General features: G+C 40.3%; 2 protein-coding genes and 1 long non-coding RNA gene across 6 annotated transcripts in view; 1 reads left to right on the top strand and 2 right to left on the bottom strand.

Annotated features, from left to right (window-relative positions):
• The window catches only part of ex (FERM domain containing expanded), a 20260-nt gene extending 9863 nt beyond the window's left edge, over nucleotides 1-10397 (bottom strand). The window contains exons 1-3 of the mRNA XM_017182933.3: nucleotides 9201-10397; nucleotides 942-1078; nucleotides 732-877 (exon numbers count right to left, since the gene is read on the bottom strand). Of these exons, the coding sequence (XP_017038422.1) occupies nucleotides 732-877; nucleotides 942-1033 (238 nt within the window). The 5' untranslated portion in view covers nucleotides 1034-1078; nucleotides 9201-10397. The remainder of the gene's footprint in view (nucleotides 1-731; nucleotides 878-941; nucleotides 1079-9200) is intronic.
• On the top strand, nucleotides 7659-20617 carry LOC138927930 (uncharacterized). 4 transcript variants are annotated; one of them, XR_011444387.1, is made up of 3 exons: nucleotides 7659-8020; nucleotides 8094-8586; nucleotides 20477-20617. It is a non-coding gene; the product is annotated as an uncharacterized lncRNA (long non-coding RNA). The 4 variants fall into 4 exon arrangements; XR_011444386.1 differs by having other exon boundaries at nucleotides 7660-8020; nucleotides 8128-8586; XR_011444384.1 differs by having other exon boundaries at nucleotides 7664-8020; nucleotides 8191-8586.
• Nucleotides 20388-23101, bottom strand: BBS8 (tetratricopeptide repeat protein 8). The gene is made up of 4 exons (XM_017182895.2): nucleotides 23043-23101; nucleotides 22053-22456; nucleotides 20900-21960; nucleotides 20388-20689 (listed from the first exon to the last, which is right to left on the bottom strand). The coding sequence occupies exons 2-4, from the start codon at nucleotides 22450-22452 to the stop codon at nucleotides 20471-20473; spliced, it is 1680 nt and encodes a 559-aa protein (XP_017038384.1). The 5' UTR covers nucleotides 22453-22456; nucleotides 23043-23101; the 3' UTR covers nucleotides 20388-20470.

Raw genomic sequence — 23101 nt, 5'->3', positions numbered from 1 at the left:
ATCAAATGAAATTCTTTGCTCCTTTCTCGTTTGCTCTCCCCGGGACTTGTGTGTGTGTGTGTTATTGGGCCTTTGAAAAACGCATATATATACGTATATATATCTCAAGCCAATGCCAAAGACGCTGTCTGCTCGCCTCTTTGCCGAGTTTCAGTTCAAGCTCCAGCCTCCATCCTCCATCCTCCGAAACACCAACTCCAATTCCAGCTACGAAGGCAGCCTCGAATCGCCGCCATCCTCCTTGGCTGTCGTTCGATTCGTTTGTGTTAATGCAACGCGCGACGGCTACCTGAATTACTGAACACGCGTCTTGTGTCTGTTCCCTGCTGCCCTGCATCTCCTCCTGCTCCTCCAGGCCGAGGCCCCTCTTCTGTATTCCTGAAATTGTTTGTTCGCCATGAAGGCGACGCGTTCCCTGGCTTTTTGTTCGTTTTATGTGCCATTTTTTCTTGGTGTTTTTTTTCTGTAGCTTTGCTGTGTTGGTATTTTTATGTGTTTTGGCAGATCGCTTTGGCCAGAATGGAGGATGGAGGCTGAATCTCCTGCTTCTCACTGCTCCTCGCTGCTGCTGCTGCTGCTGCTGATGATGATGATGAGCAGCTTTTAGAGAAGACTGGTTTATGTTTATTAGTTGTACTTTTCGTGCCTTATCGCTGGCATTTTGGCTACTCTTCATTTGGACACATCTGTAACCTTATCCCACAGAGAAATTCCCACTCCCTAGGACTCACCTATGAGCACAGCCAGACCGAAGAGTTCGGTGTCCAGCATCCCTTGCGTGGCAAAGTGCAGACATGTCTGCGTGTAGACCTCTCGAACGCGGCTCTTGGCATCGACTAGGAAGTACAGGGTTTTCGGCTGCTGCTGCCCCAGAAGTCTGTTAAGAAATTTCCAAAAAAATATTAATATTTATAGAAATTATTGTTTAATAAAAGACTCACCTCAGGGCCAGGAATCGCGAGCCTGGTGATAGTTGCTCGGCTGAGGACGCGCATACTTCCAGGGGCGCGCTGACGGTGCAAAATGCTCGCATGCTGCATCATTTTCCGTATACAGCGCGCGCGTTTGAAATATGTTGCTATTTGGGATGAAAAGAAATTAGGAGAAAATAGGTTAATATTTAAGAATATCGAGGGGTTAATTAATGGTAAAGAAACTGAGAGTTTTAGGAAGTATTTTGTACTAGAAAAATCTATAGAGAAACTCTTGAAGTTGCAGGATACCTAAAGTATCTATTAAAGAGTTATAAAAGTAAAGAGCAATTTCAAGTTTAATATTTTAAAATTTTGTTATATAATTCTGTACGAAATAATAGCTATATTTATAAGAATTTAATAATATTATAATATAAAAAATGTAGGTAACATTCAAGCTTCTTTGAATATATTCACCTTGAATAAGATAAATACCCATAAAGCAGCTTCTTTATACTAGTTCTAAATCTCTTTTTAAATTCTCTTAATAAATTCCTAAAAACTCCCAGTCTCCCCTTATTTTACCAGTGTAAACTACGACTTTCTATCGATGGTTAATCACAGCCTAAAACTCATCTATTGGACACATGATATGAAAATTGGTTTTCGAAGCGCTCCAAATTTTTACGATTGTGATATACCATCACCATTCCGGCGATAAACCATTCCGGCGATGAAATTTCATCGCATTCCGGTGATACGAGCTAAAAAGCCAGCAACAACCCAAGTGTTCAGGCTTCGAAGCGTCATTTCTAACCGCATTTCTGGCTCATCAAATGCCGATAAAGCTGCCGCAAGATCGGCTCGGTTAGGCACCATTCTTTTATATATTTTTTTTCTCTGGTGTTGTTTTTGTTTTTTTTTCAGGCAAATTGATGCCGCTGGAGCCGCCCCAGACGGACGCTGGAGCGAAGAAGCGGTGGCGCCCGCCTCTTTTGGGCCCAAACCGACTGCCGAACAATTTCACCAATCAATAACGAAAGACTTAGGCGACAAACTTGATTAGCGGCCAGGGGACTCGCACTCGCACTCGGACTGGGGACTCCAACTTGGTCTTGGTCTTAAAAAACTAAATAGCCAAAGACTTGAGGCGGTGCGTGCGTGGCAGCCAGGCCTCCCCCTCTCGATGCGTTGCGCATAAAATTATTAAAATTCAGTTAAAGAAAGTTCCAAGACAGACTCAGAGAGATAGAGAGAGAGAGAGACCGAAACCGGGCCCGCCGTGATGAAAGAAAAGTATTTTATGCATAAATTAAAATCAAATCGAATCAAATCAACTTTTTGTGTATAGAGCCGAGCGCCAGCGACTACGGTTTCTAACTTCAGCCCGATGGAGACGCATAAATTTCAATATTGGCGCATTTTCTGTGTCTAATAAATTTCAACGTCCAATAAATTTATTCAGAGTCAAGTCCGAGAGCCGGAGTCGAGACTCGGGAATCGAGAGTCGCCAGGGAGATAGACAGAGAGAGGGAGAGACAGAGAGAAACATCTGCAGGCGAGATAGTTGGAGTGGGACGACGGCTTTAGAGTTGGAGAACCGCCCTGACTTATAAATATATGATCAGACCGATTCAAGGAATGCCTCTCCGCCCGTTCCGTTTGCCTTCCCTACCAAAAGCGATCATCAATCAAAGCTCGCATTTGACATAAATTAGAAACCAAAGAATATCTGGGAATACTGGCAAACAAAACTCTTCTCTCCCCGATTCTCCCCTCCTCCAAAAAAAGCTTTTGAAAAGCAATTATATTTTAAGCCGATTTCCATGCGCACCTTGGACCTGGCTAAGGTGATCTGGAGAACAGGCTCTTTATGCCAGATCACTGTTGGTTACGAAACGAGAATCGGAATTCCAGGTACCTCTCAGTCCCTCTCTCTCGTACTCTAATGTGTCTCGCGATTGACTTATTACCGAGGAATTTATCGGAGAAACACAAAAAATAACAACATTGTTGAGGTCTCAAGAGGAACTGGATTAAGTGATCACTCAGAGTCCGGGATATGGAGTGATTTGGGGTAAAAGGGAAGGGAATTTGAGAGATAAAACATTCCTGGTAAGTATTCAAAGTAAAAATAAAGGAAATCACCTTCTAATAGGAAATTAATAAGAACATAATCAGAGCTTGCTATACAAATAAATACCTGATAATAATATATTCCAGACTCAACCAATAATCAATCTTTCCCTGGAACTGTTTATTCCACTTAAACATAATAAACTATAATGAAGATCAGTCATAAAAGGAAATGGCCTGATAACAATAAAAGGAAACTAATTAGAAGATTGCCATCAGATTGCTCAGAGGGAATTCCCAAGGAAACGTACCAACCTGGCCTTAATGAGAGAGAGAGAGAAGAGAACGTTTAAGCGAAATGAGTTCTTGGCAGATGTAGATTGCTGTTCGATTATGCACAGATTTCTCCGGAAGTGGGAGCAAGATGGATCGAAACGGGCGACATTTCCAGCTAAGATACAAATGTATCTTTAAAGCCTCGCGAAGAAAGCCAGCTCCCCTGCTCGTATTTCCAACGAATTCCAACAGCTCACAATGCCGGTCATTATGCAATATATATATGTATATACAGACAAACAAAAAGGCAATGCCAAAAAGCTAAAAAATACATATTTGCCATCCCCCAGTAGTAGAGTCTGCCAGTTGCGATCACGACTTTTTATGAAATCTCGAAGCTGGAGGAGAGGATGGTTGGATGAGTCAAGAGTAGAGCTGCCGGTGCTGTTTTTTAATTTGAAATGCAAACAAATTAAAAGCATTTAACAATTTCAATCATAGCAAATTATCCGCATTCCGTTGGCTAATGAGAGCGGGAAGCGAAGAAAGCCATGCCAACGCTAATTATCAAAGTCAACACACAGGCCAGAGCAAGAGGGGAGTCACGGATCAAGGGGGCTGCCAAGAGGGGTGGCAATTAAAAAGCAACACAACAAAAAAAACTAAAGAAACCCGGCAAAGAAGCGAGCCAAGTGGAGCTGTTTGGGGAGACACGCTAATCAGCAATTAGCAAATGGCAATAAATACTTGTATTTTGTTTATGATAAGCTCAAATACGAGGGGAACGAGGGTGCTGGGTGGGGGGGTTGCTTTCGAGAGAGTTTGGAATGCAGACGGAGAAAGAGAAGGAGAAGGCGACAGCGGAGGCAATAAAATCCCACGGGCTCTGCCGCGACGACGACGCCGACGACGACCAAAGTCAATTAAATGGCGCAAGCGCCAGGCAGTGAATGCTTTTCTGCCAGCTAAGCGAATGCTTGCCCCCCTCCTCCTTCAACCCCACATTGGGGGGAAGCAGCTCAGTCGGAGTCAGGGACAGAGACGGCGATACAGAAACAGTAACAGCAACAGAAACAGAAACAGAGACGTTGCGCATACGCCACGTTGTGCTGCGACAGCAATTCAAACAGCAAACACTGCGAAAAGTTCAGGCACTTCCCAACAACTTCCAACTGTTTCCGAGGTGCAATCATAAAAAAATGAGGAATTTCAAAAGTCAAACTGAGGAAACTTTGGGAAAAGTGGGAAAGGGGGTGAATTTCTTAGCTTTTTAAGCAGTGTTTATATTAAAAATGGTTTTAAATAGACTTTTTAAATATTATTAAAGAAATCTTTGTGTAACAATAGACTTTGATCAAATTTTAAACCATCTGTAGAAACCCCATATCTATAACCCCGCATATTTTTCTCCCCGTGAACTCCCCGCCCCACTGCCACCCCTCTTGTCACCAACGACTATGTCAACTGCACATGCCATTGCACTGAGCTCATTCGGGGCGTGTGTTTGTCAACCGAGTTCGAGTCAACCCAGCAATCGCCAAAGTCGAACGGCGATCGATTGGATCTTGGATACAAGCGGGGTGCCAAGAATGGCGGATATGGCGGCGGGTAGTAACCCAATGGAATCGAGACCTAGAGCCGAGACGGAGACGGAGACGGAGACCACGATAAACGCTTTAACCGCGTGTGCTAGCTGCTGGCTGGCCCATTGAAATGCTGATCGAATCAGAAACGGAATCAGAAATTGGAAATATCCATATGGATTTCAGCGAGGAATGCGAGTGCGCGCGCATTGATCAGATCAATAAACAAGGCAGCGTAAATGATCGTAAAATCGAGCAGCGTGGAATGCGAAATAGTATTGAATCGAATTTAATCGAATCCAAGATGATCTGAACGTGGGATAGACCCAGCAGAGGCGGCAGATAAAGATTAAAATTAACTGATACATTTTGCAGAATAAATTATTTTAAAGTTCAAAAGATGTCTGGAATGTATCTAAAAGATATTATATAAATGTTGAATAAAGAGTATAGATAGTCTATTCTTAGCTTTGATATACAAATTATATAATGATGTAGGAGACACTTTTTTGCGCATAACAATATAATCAATGCTTAGGTTAATGGTTAGGGAGGCAGCACAGTCTATATAATTTGCTGACTTGTATTGTAATCCAGAGTCTGTATAAATAATGTAATTTGAAAACTATATTTATAGACACGACATCAAAAATATATAAAGAAATTACATACTATTTTAAGAAAGCTATAATGCTTTCCAAAATCTAACTATACCTTTAATTTATATCAAAACTAATTACCATAAGCCCTCTCGATCCAACCCTATCTACCTCTCAGCTTCCAGCAAAAGCCTCAGAGAACCCACACATCTTCCCTAGATTCTCCACCCAGAGATTCTTCTCTAAGAGATTCTTCCTCTCTGACCAACTATGATCTTGTAGTGGTCTAACCTGAGTGCTCTAGCACCGAGTTGCTTTGCTCTCAAACTGGATTCGCGCATTCTATTGAAAGTGTTTCGCTCGTTCTCAGAGCTTCAACAACGGACTTAATGAATGACGATCGGCAAAGCGGTAGCTTTTGACGTGGAATATTTTGCTCATGAGTTGGCCTGGCTTGGCTTGGCGAGACCGGAATGGACTGAATAACCGGAGCGGGTTTAGTTCTACGTGCGTCTGGGCCTTTTAATTACCGATACGAACGGCTAGCTGGCGTCAATGGGGCGGCCTGAAATAGTTTAGTTTAGTTCAGTTCAGTTCAGACTCGGTACGTATTTGATCGGTTCGGTTTGGTGGCATTTTCACACGCTGGCCAATGCGGCGGATGCGCGTCATTGGGAACAGAGCCGGTGCCCAGCAAGTGTCATTCCCGTAAGGGGTGTGGCATTCGTCACGCAAATGAGTTTTAGTCGAGTTTGTAAACAAAATTTGGTGGTTTATAGACTTAAAATTATTCTCTTTTAGATAAGGAATTTTGAAAACTCAATAAAAGTAATATTTTTAGATTTTGTAATAAAAAATTAAAGTAAAATGATTAGAAACGTTTATTATTACAATATTTAAGACAATTTTCACTACATTAATGTTAAATGAACATTAATTAAACTTAAAATAAGGGTCTCATTTCTGAAATATATTTTAATAAATTATAAAACCTTCGAGTAAACAACCTGTAACCAATATTATTAAGTAAGTAGTAGTAGTAAAGTAAGGTGTTTACTATGCCCCTTATGAGCCATCAAATCGGCAAATAACTTGGCGTTTTCTTGCCAAATGCCGACAAAAATATATATGAAAAGGAGAAAACAGAAATGAGACACAGAGACGAGCAGAAAAGCGACAGAGAAACAAAACCAAACAGCGGCAAATGCCGAATACCGAATACCAAATTCCCAACTCCACGAAATTCCACTTGTTGTGCCAGTTATGGCCAAACACAAACACACGCACACTCTCACACACACAACATTTTGGTGTCTTTGAAATGCGCGAAATGTCCCCCCCTGCGATCACGATAATGACGCTCCGCCGATAATAGCAATGGTGATGAGCAACCATGCCAGGGCGGAGTGGGCCAGGCCAGCCCAGGCAGTAGAAACCAGCGCACACGTCGTCGTCGTCGTCGCTTGGCTTGGCACCACCACTTTGCACCGCACCAAGCCACACCTGGGCAAAGGTGGAGCAGCGCGGAGGAGCCGATGGCCTCCGCAATGAGAGCAGCCAAACAGCAAGAAACAAAAAAAAAAATACAAACCTGGCAGCCACAACGTGTGTCGCATGCCGAATCGAAGGCGTGCGAAACTATGTCTGCCGTAATACCCTAGGAAAAATTACAGGTATCAGAAAAGAGGGTTTTCTTTTAATAAGAAAGCAGGAAGTTCGATTTTAAAGAAATACCATTTAAAAAACTTCTAAAAAAAAAAAGAAAATTAAGATAGAAACCGCTTAATTCCAACCCAGAGATCAGCTTTCATAAGAAATTTAAATTTCAGCAACTTTATTACCCTGAATATTAAAAAGGATCTCTGTTGTTGTGCTTATTTTAGGTGTTCTATTTTGGGGCTGACCATGAAAACCAGTTGGAATAATAAAAATCGGGCATATCACAAGCCTAGATCGCTTAAAAGACCAGGCCATTGATTTATTTAATAGTTGTTTAAACTTTATAGCTGCCATATTTCTTGCGATCAATCGATGAAGAAATACTTAGCTATATTCCCCTTCAAAGTCTTATGTAGCTTTAATGTTCCGGGGGGACTCTTATACCCTCTTAAAGGTCACTCATTAGTCTATCCCCAAACTCAATGAACTCGTCGGCTGAGCCACGCCAAGTCGCTATATCTCTATCTCTCAGCCTCGACTCGATTGTCATTCAAAATTTGTTTAATTTGTTGTACATTTTAATTGCTTGAATTGTTCGAAACAACACACTTGTCGAGTGCGAGAGTGTGTTTGTGTTTTTACGCATATTCGATGCGTGCAGGAATTTCGGTTTACGAAATTATTATTTCAAGTAGTTATTATCATCGCCGTTGTCAGAGTTGTCAGTTTTTTTTTCAATGCAAAGCCCTCGGCCCGGCTGAGGTCAAGTGCGATCTACAGATGGAGATGTCAGTGCTCAATCGCAAACCACAAGATACAACTGCAAAACCAGTGGGGATACATGTGTACGGGGCGAGATACAGATACGCCTGTCCGCAGATACAGTTACCCACCGACAATTAACTACATATAGGTATGTCTGTATGGCTATATCGCCTGGTGGCAAAATCGTTTAACGATTAGCGTTTAACGTTAACCACTCAAAGCGTGTGTTTCCACTCGTTTGTTTATCTTTCGCAGCTGATTTACATTCGAGATGTCTGATTGTCGTCGGGCTCTGATTTCAGTTATTGTTCTCCACAGTTCCCCCATTTCCCCGGATCATCGATTGAAATCCCAGACCCGGGACAAACAAGAGCAGGAACGAGCCCATCCCCTATTTGGTGATCGGTGGTGGCTACAATTTCCACTTAATTGTTCCGCTGTCGATCGTTTTCAGACAACAGCTTAAACACCCACCTGCCCGTTGCCCCGATAAGCGAGAGCACTTAACCCACTAGAACCCATAGGAATCCGACAGAACCCGGCGATCTAACCCAGTTGGGAATTAGGATTTAGGATTTCGGTTCAACGGGGCATGAAATTCTATGCAGGGAATGCTAAAAGATCTTTGGAAACAGTCTCGAAGTTCAAATACCCTTAACTTTGATGGAGAGAGCATGGAAAAGTTACGAAACGGAATTTAAAAATGATAAGCAAGTGATTTGAATTATTTTTCTTAACTTTTCTAATATTTTGAAAACACTATGACCACTATATTTGTTTTGTTTTAATATTTGTTGTCAATAAGCCAAGTTTAATCTATAGGAAACTATATTGGCTATAGGTTTAGCTTACTAGAAATATTCTCATTTCACATCAATTGAAGATAAAGTTCTTTCGGAACCTAATATTTATTATCTTAAGACCTCCAAATACCCCCCGAAAAGTGCAAAATCCGAAAGATATTTGATATTCCATGCTTTGAAATGGGTTAATTGCACAATTCGCTGGATTTTTTACTCTTTTTTTGTGGATAGCAAAACCAAAAAATAAACGAGAAAAAATTGGAGAAAAGGTAAAAAACAAAAACAAAGAAAATAAAAAAGAAAAAAAAAGAAAAAATGTGGCGACAACAACGAAAAGTTAAACAATCGTTGGACGTTGGCGATTTTATGGCTGGCAGATAAGAAATTCGCTTGGCATTTGTTTTGTTTGCAGTTTTTTTCTTTTTTTTCTTCATTTATGAGTTCGTCATTAAAATTCCAGGGAAATGGAACCCTACAATCTTTACTAATACTTATAAATATATTCATATATATTTCCTTTCTCACCTTAGGCAGCCGCTGCAGTTGTCGGCATTGTTGTTGTTGCTGCTGCTGCTGTTTCGCGTAATCCACAAAAATAGAGTTTTCAAGTTGAATTTGTAGCTGCTTTCTTTCTTTCTTTCTGCACTCTTTAAAACAAAATCTATCGATTGGCTATCGATAAATGCCTAACAGTAAAAATTTCGTTGGCGCTGCTTGTGTTTGGTATGTATTTTTGTTGTTTTCGTTGTTGTTTTCTGACCTCTTCGCGACGCGCGCTGCGACTGCGCAGTCAACAGCGAACGGGCCGCATTCCAGCGTCGCACGATGAAACGAGGGTGTGTGTGGGGGTTGGGGGGGTCAGTGTGGGAGCGGGAGAGCACGTTTTTTTTAATCAAAATTCACGCATACACACGCGAGAGCGAGCGATATTGGGTTGTGTGTGTGTGTGTGTATCTGTGTGTGTTTGCTCTCTCTCTCTCTCCGTCTCTCGTTTTGGAGCCGTTGTTGTTGCGCGAAAGAATGCCGTTTGCTGGGTTTAGTTGTTGTTGCTTTTGTTGCCGTTTGATTTGTTGTAGTTGCCGCAGCCAGTTGTTGTAGCTCGATTTTTTCTTTTTTTTTTTCTTCGCTCTTTTTTGTTGTTGGTTTGACCAGCGCCAACTTTTTGGAGTTGTTTTTTTGAGTTGATTTCAGTGGGTTTTTTTTTCAACGCTGGCCGTAGTTTTTGCAGTTAGTCGGAGTTATTTTCTCGCGTTTTCCCAAGCAGCAGCAGCAGCAGCACACACACGCACGCGTTACACACACCAACAAAAATCACCTTTCGCACACACTCACACGCGGCTCAGAACTGTAATTTAAGCGAATGCAATGAATCTGAGACCGTTTCCAAAATCAAAACGCGCTGTTTTCCTTGTCGCCGTTTTTTTTTATAATATTTTGTTTTCCAACCGAACTCCACTGTGATCTACTGTGTCTGTGCAGCTGTATCCGTGTTTATGCTCGGGGCAAGCGTGTGTGCGTGAGATACAGCGCGGGGACTTGGAGCCGAGAAGAAATCGAGGCAAAAATCCAACGAATCCACGAAATATTCAATATATTGGTCTACCGAAACCGCATGCCATGTATTTTCACCGCGCGATCGAGTGAAAGATACTTGTTGAGTCGACGAAAAATAACCGGAATGAAGTTCCGCGCGCACAACCGACTTCGTTTTTTGTATCTTAAATCTTGTGTTCCGTTCCGATTTCGGCTGGCACTCACTTTTATAGCCTCTCCGTAACAGTCTGTTAGCAAAGCTGTAGATACTTCTGCAGGCCAAATTATTTTTGTATCTTTTAAAATATTTCTGTACTAAAAATTGATTTTTTTTTTTATATTACGTTTGATAATGAATATGTAATTATTGTATTATATGTTATAATTTAAGGATTTTTTTTATATATTTAAAATAAAACCAATCATAGCGGCATGAATTCCGATTAGCAGATCTGTTAGTTGGAGAGTGAACGTAACAGAAATTTCTGTTAGCCGGAGCGGTGCTCGTTCTCTCTCTCTCTTGGCGATCGCAGTAACTGGCGAAACAAAGTGGAATTGGAACATGTAAGGGAACAGAAAGAGAGAGCACCAAGAAGAGAGTAAACCACTGCTGCTAAAAAACAACTTATAACATAGTTCTGTTAAATTGGTAGAATTTTAAAATCAAGAAAATTCACTAAGCCAATTTTAGCATAATTTCCAATAAAATAAATTCCAATTTTAATATTTTTTTGTATAAAAATTAAATTAAAAAAGTTACAACACAAAAGAAATCTTAAATTAAAACATTCGGTAGTAAACAAATCCAACAGCAGCAACAAAAAAAAAAAAACACCAAGAAAATAATGTAAATAGCAATAAAAGAAAAACAAACTTCAAAGGAGAATCCCAGTAGCCAACAACTGCATTGTCAGAGTGTGTATGATGTATCTATGTGTGAGGTGTGCCCGAGTGTGAGTGGCATTCCAATGGCTTATCTGGTGAGATGGAGCAGGGGCCTCAGAGGAGGAGATGACTGAAAAAGTGGAAGGAGAGCCCCTGGAATGTGGAACCCTTTCAGGAAGAAAAGCAAAGGAGTTTTACTTTAAATTACAATGTGAAATGAAGTTAAGGTTAGGTCTTTCAGCCAGGTAATAAAGGGGTTAAATAATATTATAAAAAAAAGATAAGATTTCTTGAGCATTCTATCCACTTTGTAGCTGCTTATTAACATTATTTATATTCAAATAAATTATGTTAAGTCGTAATTTTTGCACTGATTTAACCATTGTATCGGCTATCCAAAAGTCTACCGCTTATCACTTTCGAACAAAGTTCACAAATTGCAATAAATATAAACAAATATTGTGGATCGTAAAGCCATTGAAAAATTGCAGAATTCAAATCAAACTTTTAGGATCCCCATCGTCTTTTATGGCCGGCTATCTTAAAAATAAACTCTCCGGACGAAATCCCAGATAGAAACGGCCAAAGGAAATATAAGTGGTGGGGGGAGTGGGGAGGCTGCTGCTGCTGCTGGCCATTTGTAAGAGCGGCTCTGCCTCCGCCGCAGTCGCTGCGCTGCCAACGTCGACGTCCTCTGCTGCTACGATATCGTCACTTGGGCGCATTGCATTCCTATGTGAGCTTGATTTGCTGGATTCTTTTTATTTTTTTCGTGAGTTTTGTTTTCCTTTTTACTCTCGCGGCTCCCTCCTCTTCCTTCTTCTGGCTTTGCCTTCGCCTTCTCCTTCTTCTGATTCTGCTTCGGCTGCTGCTGCTGCCTCAAATATGCGGCAGCATACACACGCCCCACGATGAGAACTCTCGGCTCAGCCTACGATTTCTTCGAGTGTACTTTGCGTCTTTTTTGTGTGTTTTTTTTATACACTATTTCAAGTGATTAACAATAAACTATAACTTATTGCATTTTTAATAATTTGCTAAATCATCGTATTACCAATATTATTACTTTAGAATTGAACAAGTATACAGTGTATGCTGTGCTGAGAATTTTTAGAAAGATATATTCACAAATATAATGCCATTTTTTAGGAAATATTAAATTATCCCTTTACAGGCTTTTAAAATCTGGAATTTATTAAAGTTTACTATGCTTTTCTTGTGTTAATATTTAAGATCGAAGATCTATATTTTAATTTTGATATGATATAATGTTCTATTATAAAAATGAATTATTAGAAGGTTATTTTTAAATCTACCCTTGAACTTACAAATGCATCAGCATTTTTAGAACAATTTTATTTGTTTTTTTTTTTAATTTGATTATAAAATCAAAAACTATAACTAATGTTACATAGAACTATGCAAATCTTAATTAAAGTACCTCAAGAAAATCCCACTTTTATTTAATCATAAAACAAAATAGTAACCCCAAAGCTCAGCCAAGCTAATATCCTTTGTGGAAATCTCCCAAGATCTTGCATAGTAATTCTGCACTATCTTTGGGGGCTGATCAACCTGACTAAAGCCGGTAGAATGCCTTAGAGTAGCTGTATCTTCGACTTCTTGGAGCCGCAGCTTTTCATTCTTGTTTATGGGTATTCTTTTTATTTTAGTTTATTTTTATTTTTTTTCGTTCGCTCTCCGTTCGTTATTCTTTCGTCTTCGGCCGATCGCTGGCTGGATCGCTGTTCTCTAAGACCGGTTGTTGTTGTGGCTGTAAGCTGCCTTTTGGGCGCTACGTTCTTGGTCAACATTGTGTGGTACGCGTATCTGTATCTGTATCTGTATCTGTACCTGTAGCTGTGAGCTGGAGCCTGGTCGAGGCCGAAGATTCGACCGCAGCAGCAGCAGCAGCAGCAACAGCGCGAAGAGCGAACAAAAAAATGGGGGGGGAAAAAAAACAGAAGAAAGAGCCAAGAATTTTTTATGCAATTCCTTGAAGTCGGCCTCAGTCTCCAGTCTCCGGGTCCCCAGAATCTCTTTTGCAGAATTGGCGCGCAATTCTGGGCTGTCTTTTTTTTCTTTTGTGGGTTTCATTTTGTTTTTTTTTTTTTGTTTTTTTGTGCGAGAGCAGCAGCTGCCATTGATCCTCTTTCTATTCAAAATTCCTCGGGCTTTTTTCGGTTTTGGCCAAAAGTCGCTGGCGATGAGGCCTGGAATTTATTGAATAAGTTGGCATATGACGCGGGTCTCCAGCTCTCAGTAGTTGGTGTGTGCTTTTGCTTTGCTTTTGTTGCTTTTGCTTTTTTTTTTGTTGCTGCTGTGTTTTCGTTACGCTTCATTGCTGTCGATCGCTCGTCGATATCGCCGATTGTCGCATACTTTCTTACCCTATATGGAGAATAGGGAAGTTACGCTTTCTGGGATGCTTTGGCACGGGAGAAGAGTCTAGGGAGTGTGGGAATTTCTTTTAAAGGGGTATATAAAACTATATAAAAAGGTTTTAAATTGTTTGTTTATATAAAAATGGTTTCTTTTTATGTCAAATGCACACTTTTTATTTTAAATTGCATTCTAATAATTCCCAAGTTGAAATTTAGCGAGAATCCACAGCAAAATATTAACTGTGGTAATTACAAAATAAATAAATAAATTAATACTGATGATAATTGTTTACCAAAACTGATTTTTATTATAAAGTATTTCAAGACATTATCAATTAATTAAATTTCTTATGAAATTTTCAATCATTCTGAGAAGGAATTTTAACTATAAACTCCTTACAAATACCTTTATTATTGGTAATATTATATTATATAATATTTCCCTTTGTTTAATCCCTAACCCATACCTTATCATTCCCGATCAAGTGTATCTAGAGCTTCCATGAGTTGACAATTTGTGTTTCCGTTTCAATTCGCTGCTCGATTCGATTCGCTTTGTTTCGTATTCTTTTTATTATGGCCAAATATTTCTGTTCTGGCCACGATAATGTTAATGGAGAGTCACCTCCGCCCCCGAAACCCAACAAACCCAACCCAGCTCCGGCTGCCACTTCGTGCTTTGCCCATCATCATCATCATCATTCCTTCGGCCGTCCCCAGGTATTTTTATGACTTTTGTTACACTAACTCACTTCCTATTCGGATCGTTGGATCGTTGTTGTTGTAAATACCTGTGTGAGTGTTGGGGGTGTGGTGGTGGGGGAGTGCTGGTCACCTGAATGAGCGTCATACCAAAGTTTGTGTTGATTTTCCCTGACGCGAGACTGTTGGCTTGGAACAGAATCTCAACTTTGACCTTTTGGCTGGTCGTTGGAGATTTTTTGTCGTTGTTGTTGTTATGGGAAGTTTGGAATGTTTGCTGCACTTGAAGAAATAGTTGGTTATATTTATTTGAAAATATTTGAAAATATATGAACTTATTTAAGCCTTACAAAAAAATTAAAATCAAATCTTAGGATTTCTTTTTTTCACACTTTTTTAGCCCCGTTATAGCCACATTTTCGCCCCAGTGTATATCGATCTCCAAGTCGGAGTCACAGATCCAATCCGGAGAGTCGCTGCGACAGAGTCTAATCTGCCTACCCTACTTTCACTCCATTTCCAGTCGGCACCGAGACTCTTTGGCATCTCATTCGATTCGATTCGATTCGATTCAATTTATTCGATATGTTAGCTCGGGAAAAGCAGAGAGGTGGTGCAGTGGGAATCCGACTAAACTGCAATGAAATTTCAGGCTGCCAATCGATTTTGCGCCGCTGCTGTAGCTTGGGATTTGCCTTTTTTGGGCCTTGGAATGCCGCATGTTGCTGCTGTGTTGCTGCTGTGTTGCTACTGCTGTTGCGGCTGCTGCTGGTCCTGCTAAGCCCCCGAGCCACATCGACAGCAGCAGCGGCAACAATGTGTTCTAAATAAATTCCAGTGAAATTAAATTCAGGGAGCAGGGAGTCGAGGCAACGCAGATGTATCTTGCAGATACAAATTCTGTACGCTGCGCGCAACGTGATTGCAATCTTTAGCATCGTCATCATCAGCAGCAGCAGCAGCGAGGCAAGAAATTTCGAGGAAATATTCGAATTAAGGATGCTCTAGAGTCTGAAAGATATCCTGGATTACCTTAGAAAACTTTGAACATTTGAAATTTTGATTTTCTTGCTTCAAAATACCATTTTAAAACACATTTTTAAGAGATTTATAAACTATAGGTAAATTTTTTTTATTTTAAAATTACTAAAATTCCTTGAAAATAGTTCGAATTCTGCGTAACATTATACCAAAGAAGGCTTAATCAAGAACATCCCTTTTTTGATACCCTGCAAATACCGGCTAACAGCAAGAAGAAGAGCCACACGAGGCACGAGATTCGAGCCTGAAAAGATCCAAGGCCCCCAAGGCCCCAAAAAAAAGGAAACAAAACACACACACTATTAAACAAGCCAAACGCAGCAGAGGACGTCGACGTCAACGTCGCGCGTGCGCAAACCGAACGGATGTAGGCACTGAAAAAAAGGGGAAATTTTAAAAATATATATTTAATATAATTGTTAGAAAATATTTAAGAAATATTTGAACATTTTTCAAATATTAATTCCAAAAATATATATTCCAAATTGTAAGAATTAATGTATATTTTTAATTTATTCGTTGATAAAAATTTTATAAAAATAATTCCCATTATTTTCTACGAGAAAATCTTCATTCAATTATTTCTCTGCTTAATTTTCAACTTCAATTCCATTTTTAAAGCTCTAAACTTTAGTTCTACCCACTTTTTCTGTCTCTGCAAATTGTTTTGGCCGTTGTTGACTTACCTGTTTTGGCCTTTCTGGTGCTTTTCTTCCTTCGCCGGAGATTTCTTCCTGGGGAGGCGGCGGTGCAGGAGAGCGGAAATATATGGCCGCTAAAAATCGAGAAAATCAACCAAGGCCCGTACAGTAGCTGTGCTGCCTTGCATTTGCTCTTTTTTTATGCTTTTAATGAGCTTTTATATGGGGCTGCAGGATGGGCCTTGAAGGGGAGGAGGAGGAAGGAGGGCGGCAGGGACGATATATGCATCTCCATGTCAGCCAGAGACGATGATGGTGCTTTTTGCTCTTGCGGTCTACCCACAACAGGCCTAGACATCCGTACGTGTACCCCAGCGGAAGAGATTCCTTGGATTGGTGGTAAAGTAAGGTATTTGGTTCCCATGGCTTAAAAGGTGGATTATTATGGTAACACAGTTTTTGGGCAGAAATAGAAATAACCGCAAACACTTGTACAAACAGAGGCGTGTGGAGTGTAGAATTACACTCTGCAGCACACATGTTTCCTAATGGTGATGACTATAGATAATATCAATAGATAATTGTAAACAGATTATTTACTCAGAAAGACAAGAAAATAATACTCAATTGTAAACAAGCTTATACACTTTATTAAAATCTTTACTACACTCATGGGGTATAGAATAGCACAAACATGTATGGCCGGGAACCTTTACTTTATTCCAGGAATGCTAGAACCTGTTGGGAATTATATATCCAATATTTTCTGCACCACAAATTTTAGAGCGAATTTGCCAAGATTTTATTATAATTCATTTATTATTTATTTAATTTAAGATAGAAACTAAACGAAGCGAAACACATATAAAAATATAAAATTTCAAAAAAAATATATAAATTAACCCTAAAGAATAACATTTCCTGTAAAAATATATAATTCGGAGTATAAGAAAATATGTAAAAAATATAATACGAAGACTCCATATATGGGCATTTCCACAGAAAGGTCAACCGCGGCCAAAACACTAAAACTTCTCTAAAATTTTTTTTTTCCAACATAGTAACATTAGGAAAAGGCCAATTGATTAAATTTGAAGGGCTTTATCATATTCTAAAACAAATTTCGAAATATTCGAATGCATATTCGCGCAAACACGATTTTTCATTATTTTGATGAAAAACATCATAAAAATGGACCTGTTTTCTTTTGTTAATTACATCCAAACCGAGGCATTATGCTTTGACTGTTGTTTACTAACATCACTAGAAGAATGCAAAAAGTCGAAATAAAATAGATATATGCTCTTCCAATTTACTTATAATAGTAAAAATTACATGCAAAGTATGATGAAAAAATATGTCGCGTGCGACATGTCGCGTGCGAATATGATTAAAATTAAATAAAGAATAAACTACGCTATATTTTTGCTTGTAAATAAAAGCGTATGAAAGTGACATTATTGCATCATATTTTAAAATTTGTTTCATTTAAATAGTCCCTGCCGTTTCGTTGAAATCAGTGTTTAAACAGCTCGCCGCGAAAGTGAGTTCTGTTTTTGTCGCGTGCGAATCCTTCAGTTTTTTTTAATTTTCTTAAAATTGAGCAAACTCTCAAAATCAACATTTGCACCAATTATAGTCCTAGGCAAGAGCTATAAGTTAACATTTATAAAAATAAAAAAAATTAAATGTACCATACTTTTTTTTTGATTTGAATGCGTACGAATGTCGCGTGCGACATTATGGAAATGCCCATATTTTAAATCTATTTAAATAAAAAACTACCTAAAATATGATATTTTTAATACAAATTAAAGATCAATTGTAATTAAATTTACGATTTAATTGAATATTTTTGTTTATCTCCCAAATAGGTATTAAATCTATATCGATTTCCCTGACTTCTTTGATTTTTACTTGTTGAAAATAATAGTCAAATAATACAATTATAAAATCAACACCGCTGTTATTTTCCATTACCCTTCCACCTTTTCCTAAAATAGTTTTTTAATTTCTTTTTAAATATTTGCAGTCGAAACTCAGTTAAAAAAAAAAAAGCAACTGAACGTCGAGAACTTCACCCATTTCAGCGCTCGTGCGTCAAAAATATTTCGCACCCGGGACAAAGGAGGGTTGGGTTCTGGGATCTGGAGTATCTGGAGCCCCGGCGAAATACCTCTCGCGACTCGAAGCGACGCGACTCCACTCACAGCTCAATCTGCACAGCTGTCAGGTGTGGCCGGCTAATTGAGAGAGTCGCGTTACGAGATCATCTTGACACTTCGAAGGCAGCCACCTGCCGGCGGACGAGGCGAATCCGACGGAATTCAACCATGATTAACTAGTCACTTCTGCACTCGCTGCTGGCATTTCTGTGATAAAAAAAAATACAATAAATAACAAAAAAATAAAAGCCAGGCCAAGTCAAGTGCCCGGACGCAAACGCTGACGCATTTTGGCCCAAAGGCTGATAAGCCCAAGTCAACGCGAATTCAATGCCAAAAAGAAAACGAAACTCTCCTCGAGAAACGGAAACGAGCAAATACAAGATACAGATACAAAGATACACGGGTAGATGTGTGTAGATACAGAGATACAAGTACACGACAACAAAAACTATGTGCGAATGGCATTTAAAATTAGAAAATCAACATGGGTAACAGGCCAAGGTTTGCTTACTTTCTGGAAAATGTAAAGCCAGAGCTTTATTTTGGTTTTTATATATAATTTAAAATTAATTTAAAGCTAGTTTCTTCTATAATTTATGACCATTTATTTTGTTATTAAAACCACAAAATAATCACGAAGTTTTGTCCGTGCTAATACCATTTTTATGGCCTCCATTTGCATTTCTAAATGTTGAGTTCATTTAAAGAGACACAACACACACATAATTTATGGAATTTATGGTTTCTCTGAGTGTGTGAACTGTAAGTTGAATTTGTTTTTTCTGGGTTTTTTTTTGGCACTGGAATTCAACTGAAAGGCTAGCGCGAGCGTTATTCAAATTTCGATTAGCATCTTGGCCCCCGAACCGTGGGATCTGTAATCCACCGGCTAAATAGAACTGTGTCCGCATATACCCCCCCGGCCTATACCCATTCTAGGCTGATAAATATTTGGCTTTTGCATGCCAGCGCGATGAGTTCAACGTCGGACGTTGCTCATTTAATTTTCCAAACATTTATCAACAAATATTTGGCGCTTATCATTTGTTAGAGCCAAACAAAGCGCAGAAGGCGGAGCTGTAGCTGTAGCTGGAGCTGGAGACGGAGCCGGTGTGGTACACTCCCAACCAGTAGCTGGCCATGATGATCATCTGCATCTCAGCAGATTTGCTGACCCGAACACCTGACAAATGGCCAGACACAGACATGTATAATGACTCCGCAAACTCCGGCTCTCTTGGATATTTTGTATTCCATTTTTTTTGCACAACATTTACTTGAGGTTTTCTGCCGAGTTTGCTAATTAAAAATGGTTAGAGGGGTTCGGTTCGGTTCGGTTCGAGAATATGTAGGTGGGTCTCTCTGGGTCCGCACTGGGGAGTCTAGGGTGTTTCTCAATGTTGTCTCCACATGAATCAGTTTGCATTGACCAAAGGAAAATGAAAGTCACTCTTCGAGTACACAATATGGTCAAGTATTTGGCACTCGAGACTTGAAATACCTCACTCAAACCAGTCAAATTAGATTAAAGTTATTATTGGGGCATACTTTGAGTAGAGTTTAGAGAATTTATAAGGGTTTTAAGCTGAAAGAATTTATATTTATTATAAAATGATATATTTTTATACCCTTGCAGGGTATTATAATTTCAGTCAGAAGTTTGCAACGCAGTGAAGGAGACGTTTCCGACCCTATAAACCATATATATTCTTGATCAGCATCAACAGGGGAATCTTTCTAGATATGTCAGGAAGAAATCGATTTTTTGGCCATTTTTGCAAAATTTTAAAAGGGGTTACATCATTAAAATTTTTGATTTTGATAAAAAATTGAATTTTCCAAATTTTTAAATGAAGTATGCAGATTTATTAACTGTAGAAAATCTTGCACAGAACAGTTTTCCGATTTAAAATTAATGATCTTTTAGCCGAGTTATGATATTTTTTATTTAAAAAAAAATCAAGAAGTTTTTTAATATAAAAAATCAGATTTTATAATACAAAATAATATTTTTCTAAGTCAAGGAATCATTTCTGACCCCATAAACCATATATATTCTTGATCAGCATTAACATGCGAATCTTTCTAGACATGTCCGGAAGAAATCGATTTTTTTGCCATTTTTGCGAAATTTGATCATTAAAATTCTTAAAAATGACCTAAAATTTTGATTTCTTAAAATTTTAAATTTGGTATGCAGTGTTTTTAAATTAATAAAAACTAACACAAAACTGCTTTCCGAATCGAAATTAATGCATTTTTGGCTTAGTTATGATATATTTTATTTGTTACCTGCAAGGGTATACAAACTTCGGCCGGCCAAAGTTAGCTTTCTTTCTTGTTTAAAATTTAAATGGGTTTTCTAAACGTCTATAGTCCCATTTCTTTATTTAATCTTTTCTGTTACTTGTTTCTTGAATACAATTTCTCAACCTTCATTTTCATAGCTTATAATGCACATCCATAAACTGCAAATTGGTGGTCACCTCCTCGGCTTCGGGCATCACATCCTTGGCTGCATTAAGATAGGACTTGGCCCCCAAAACATCTCCACCTTGGGCAGCCAAGACAGCCAGGTTATTGAGAGCTGCCCCATTTTGAGCATCCGATGTGAGGCACAGTTGGAGGCACCTTCGGGCCAGGTTGAAGTCACCAGAGGTCTGAGAAAAAAAGAGCTATGATATAAATTTCTCAGATAAATATAGGATTTCTATGGCTCTTCTGATATAACCAAATCCAAATTTCAAGTTTCTTAAGCTTAAAAATATATATAAAAATAAATATTCAATATAAACCCCATTTAAAAATTAAATAATAAACCTAAAACCCTTGTTTAAAATTACATTTTCCAAATTAAAACCAATACCTACCACCCCCACAAAGCTGATATTGTACCAAATATCCGCCTTTTGCTCGGGTTGCGTGGCCATGGCCAAGGCTCTTTGGAAACAAGGCAGAACCAAGTCGATTTGGCCACCGTACAAACAACACAAGGCTATGTTGCAGTAGAGCTCCGAGGAGTGGGCTCCGAGGGAGAGAATCCTGCGGTAATACATCAAAGCCATCTCCGGATTATTATCGTAGAAATAGCCCACGGCAATGCTGGCCAGCGACTCCACATTGATGGGCTGCAGCTTGGCCACCAGCCTGTACAGCTGCAAGGCATCCTCCTGCTGCTCCATGGCCTGGTGAATCCTGGCCTGCTCCAACCGATAGGTGACATCAAAGGGTCGTGTGTCCACCGCCTCGCTGATAAGCAGGAGAGCCCTCTCCGGTTGCTTCAATCTCTGGTAGAGTCGGGACAGCAGCAGATACGTGTCCGGATGCGGAAAGTTGGCCAGGGATTGCTGCAGAAAGGGTTCCGCTTTCCTAGGATAATGCAGAGCTAATAAACACCTGCCCATTTGCTGTTGCCACCACCAGGAGAAGGTTGAGGCTCCACTGCTGGCTCCACTGGTCTTCTGGCGCTGAACTTCCATCACCGCCTGGCAGAGCGAGTGAGCCTTCTGGACGTCGGCTTCGTGATAGTAAAGGAACTGAAACAGGGCCTTCACCAGGGTCTCCCTCTCCGCATAAATCGTGGGATTGAGTCGGGATGCCTGGTACAACTTGGAGGTGGCATCGCCCACATTAAAAGCAGCGGCAGACGTGGCCCGGACTCGGGAGGCGGTGCCACATCTTGAAGCTGGTCGTGCGCCGCCTCCCATCGAAGATCCAGGGCGACTAAGACTGGTCCCAGGACGAGCCACTGCCGCCGATCCTGGCCTGGAGCTGTTCAGGCGACCATCACTGGAGTGGGCTATTCCAGAGCCCCTGCTCTTAGCCAGTTGTTGCCTTTGGCTGGTGAGAGGACGCGGCTGGAAGGCAGTCTTGATGCTGCTTCCAGGACGAGCTGCCGTGGCTATTCGCTCGAACTCCACTTCCTCGGTGGCTGGAAAGGTTAATTAATATTATTTATATTATATTTTTTTAATTTTCACAAAATTAAAAATCCATTAAACAATTAAAGCTTCTGCTACCCACCTTCATCCCCGGCATCGTCCACCTCCAGATCGTCCAGGTAGACGCGCTGCGTTAGGGCGCGCATCTTTAATTGCCACACGCCCTCCATCAGCCAAGTGGGCATCATGATGGATGCTCCCGAATCTTGCCCGGCTCCTGCCACTCCTCTGGGCCTGGGGCCAATGCGTTGCAAATTGCTACCGAATCTGCTGTTGCGCCCGGCGTCGTGCTCCGCCTGCTGCTGCTGCTGTTGGGCCTCCTCCTCCTCGCTGTGGCCCTCCTTGGTGGCAAACAGTTGGACATGACCATCGTGACCGGCCTGAAGGAGTGCGTTGCACAGCTCCGCGCAGCGCTCGTAGGAGCGACGGCGGTAGAGGGACACTGCCCTGAAGTAGTCCAGCTCCAGTGTCGCCGTCGTCATCGTCCTTCGCAAGAATTATACACAGAAAAAAATTTATATTTATATTTTTAAATATTTTTTATGTACCACAAATCGTTATTTTGTTTAATATATTTTGGATAAATCAAAACAGAAAGTGCCAAAAAAATATTAAATAAAGTTTTTCAGAGTATATTTGTGGACCTAAATCTTTGGATGATCTCTAGTAGGTATCGCCTTCTATAACTTTATCTCCTTTTTAATTAAAAATTCACTATTTTCTCCTAGTGTATTCTGTGTATTCTGTGTCCGCGTGTCCAAGTGTTTGAATTCCTTGGGTTTTGGTTCCTTTTTCGGCCTCTTCTGCAGCGCTTCTTCGATCGCTGGAATTTTAAAACCGGATGCGTGTCATTCTCCTTCTCTGCCCCTCATCCACGCCCCACATCCCCGAGGCCAAGAGACCGAAATCCAGCGGCACCAGGAATGTGGCTGCTGCTTCCTGCGGCTCTCCTCCCTCCACCTTCTTCACCACTCCTTCGGGGATTCGGTGGTTCTTGGTTCTTGGTTCTTGTCTCTCGTCTGCATGCCATCTAATTTTTCTATGCCCATAATTTGTACCTCCGCCAGCTTACCTCTTCTCTGCGCGGCACCTAATTTGTGGATTCCGATTCCTTTGCTGCGGTTTTGCTGG

Source organism: Drosophila kikkawai, chromosome 2L, assembly GCF_030179895.1.
Source record: "Drosophila kikkawai strain 14028-0561.14 chromosome 2L, DkikHiC1v2, whole genome shotgun sequence".
Classification (NCBI taxonomy): domain Eukaryota; kingdom Metazoa; phylum Arthropoda; class Insecta; order Diptera; family Drosophilidae; genus Drosophila; species Drosophila kikkawai.
This window is presented reverse-complemented; position numbering and strand designations above follow the sequence as displayed.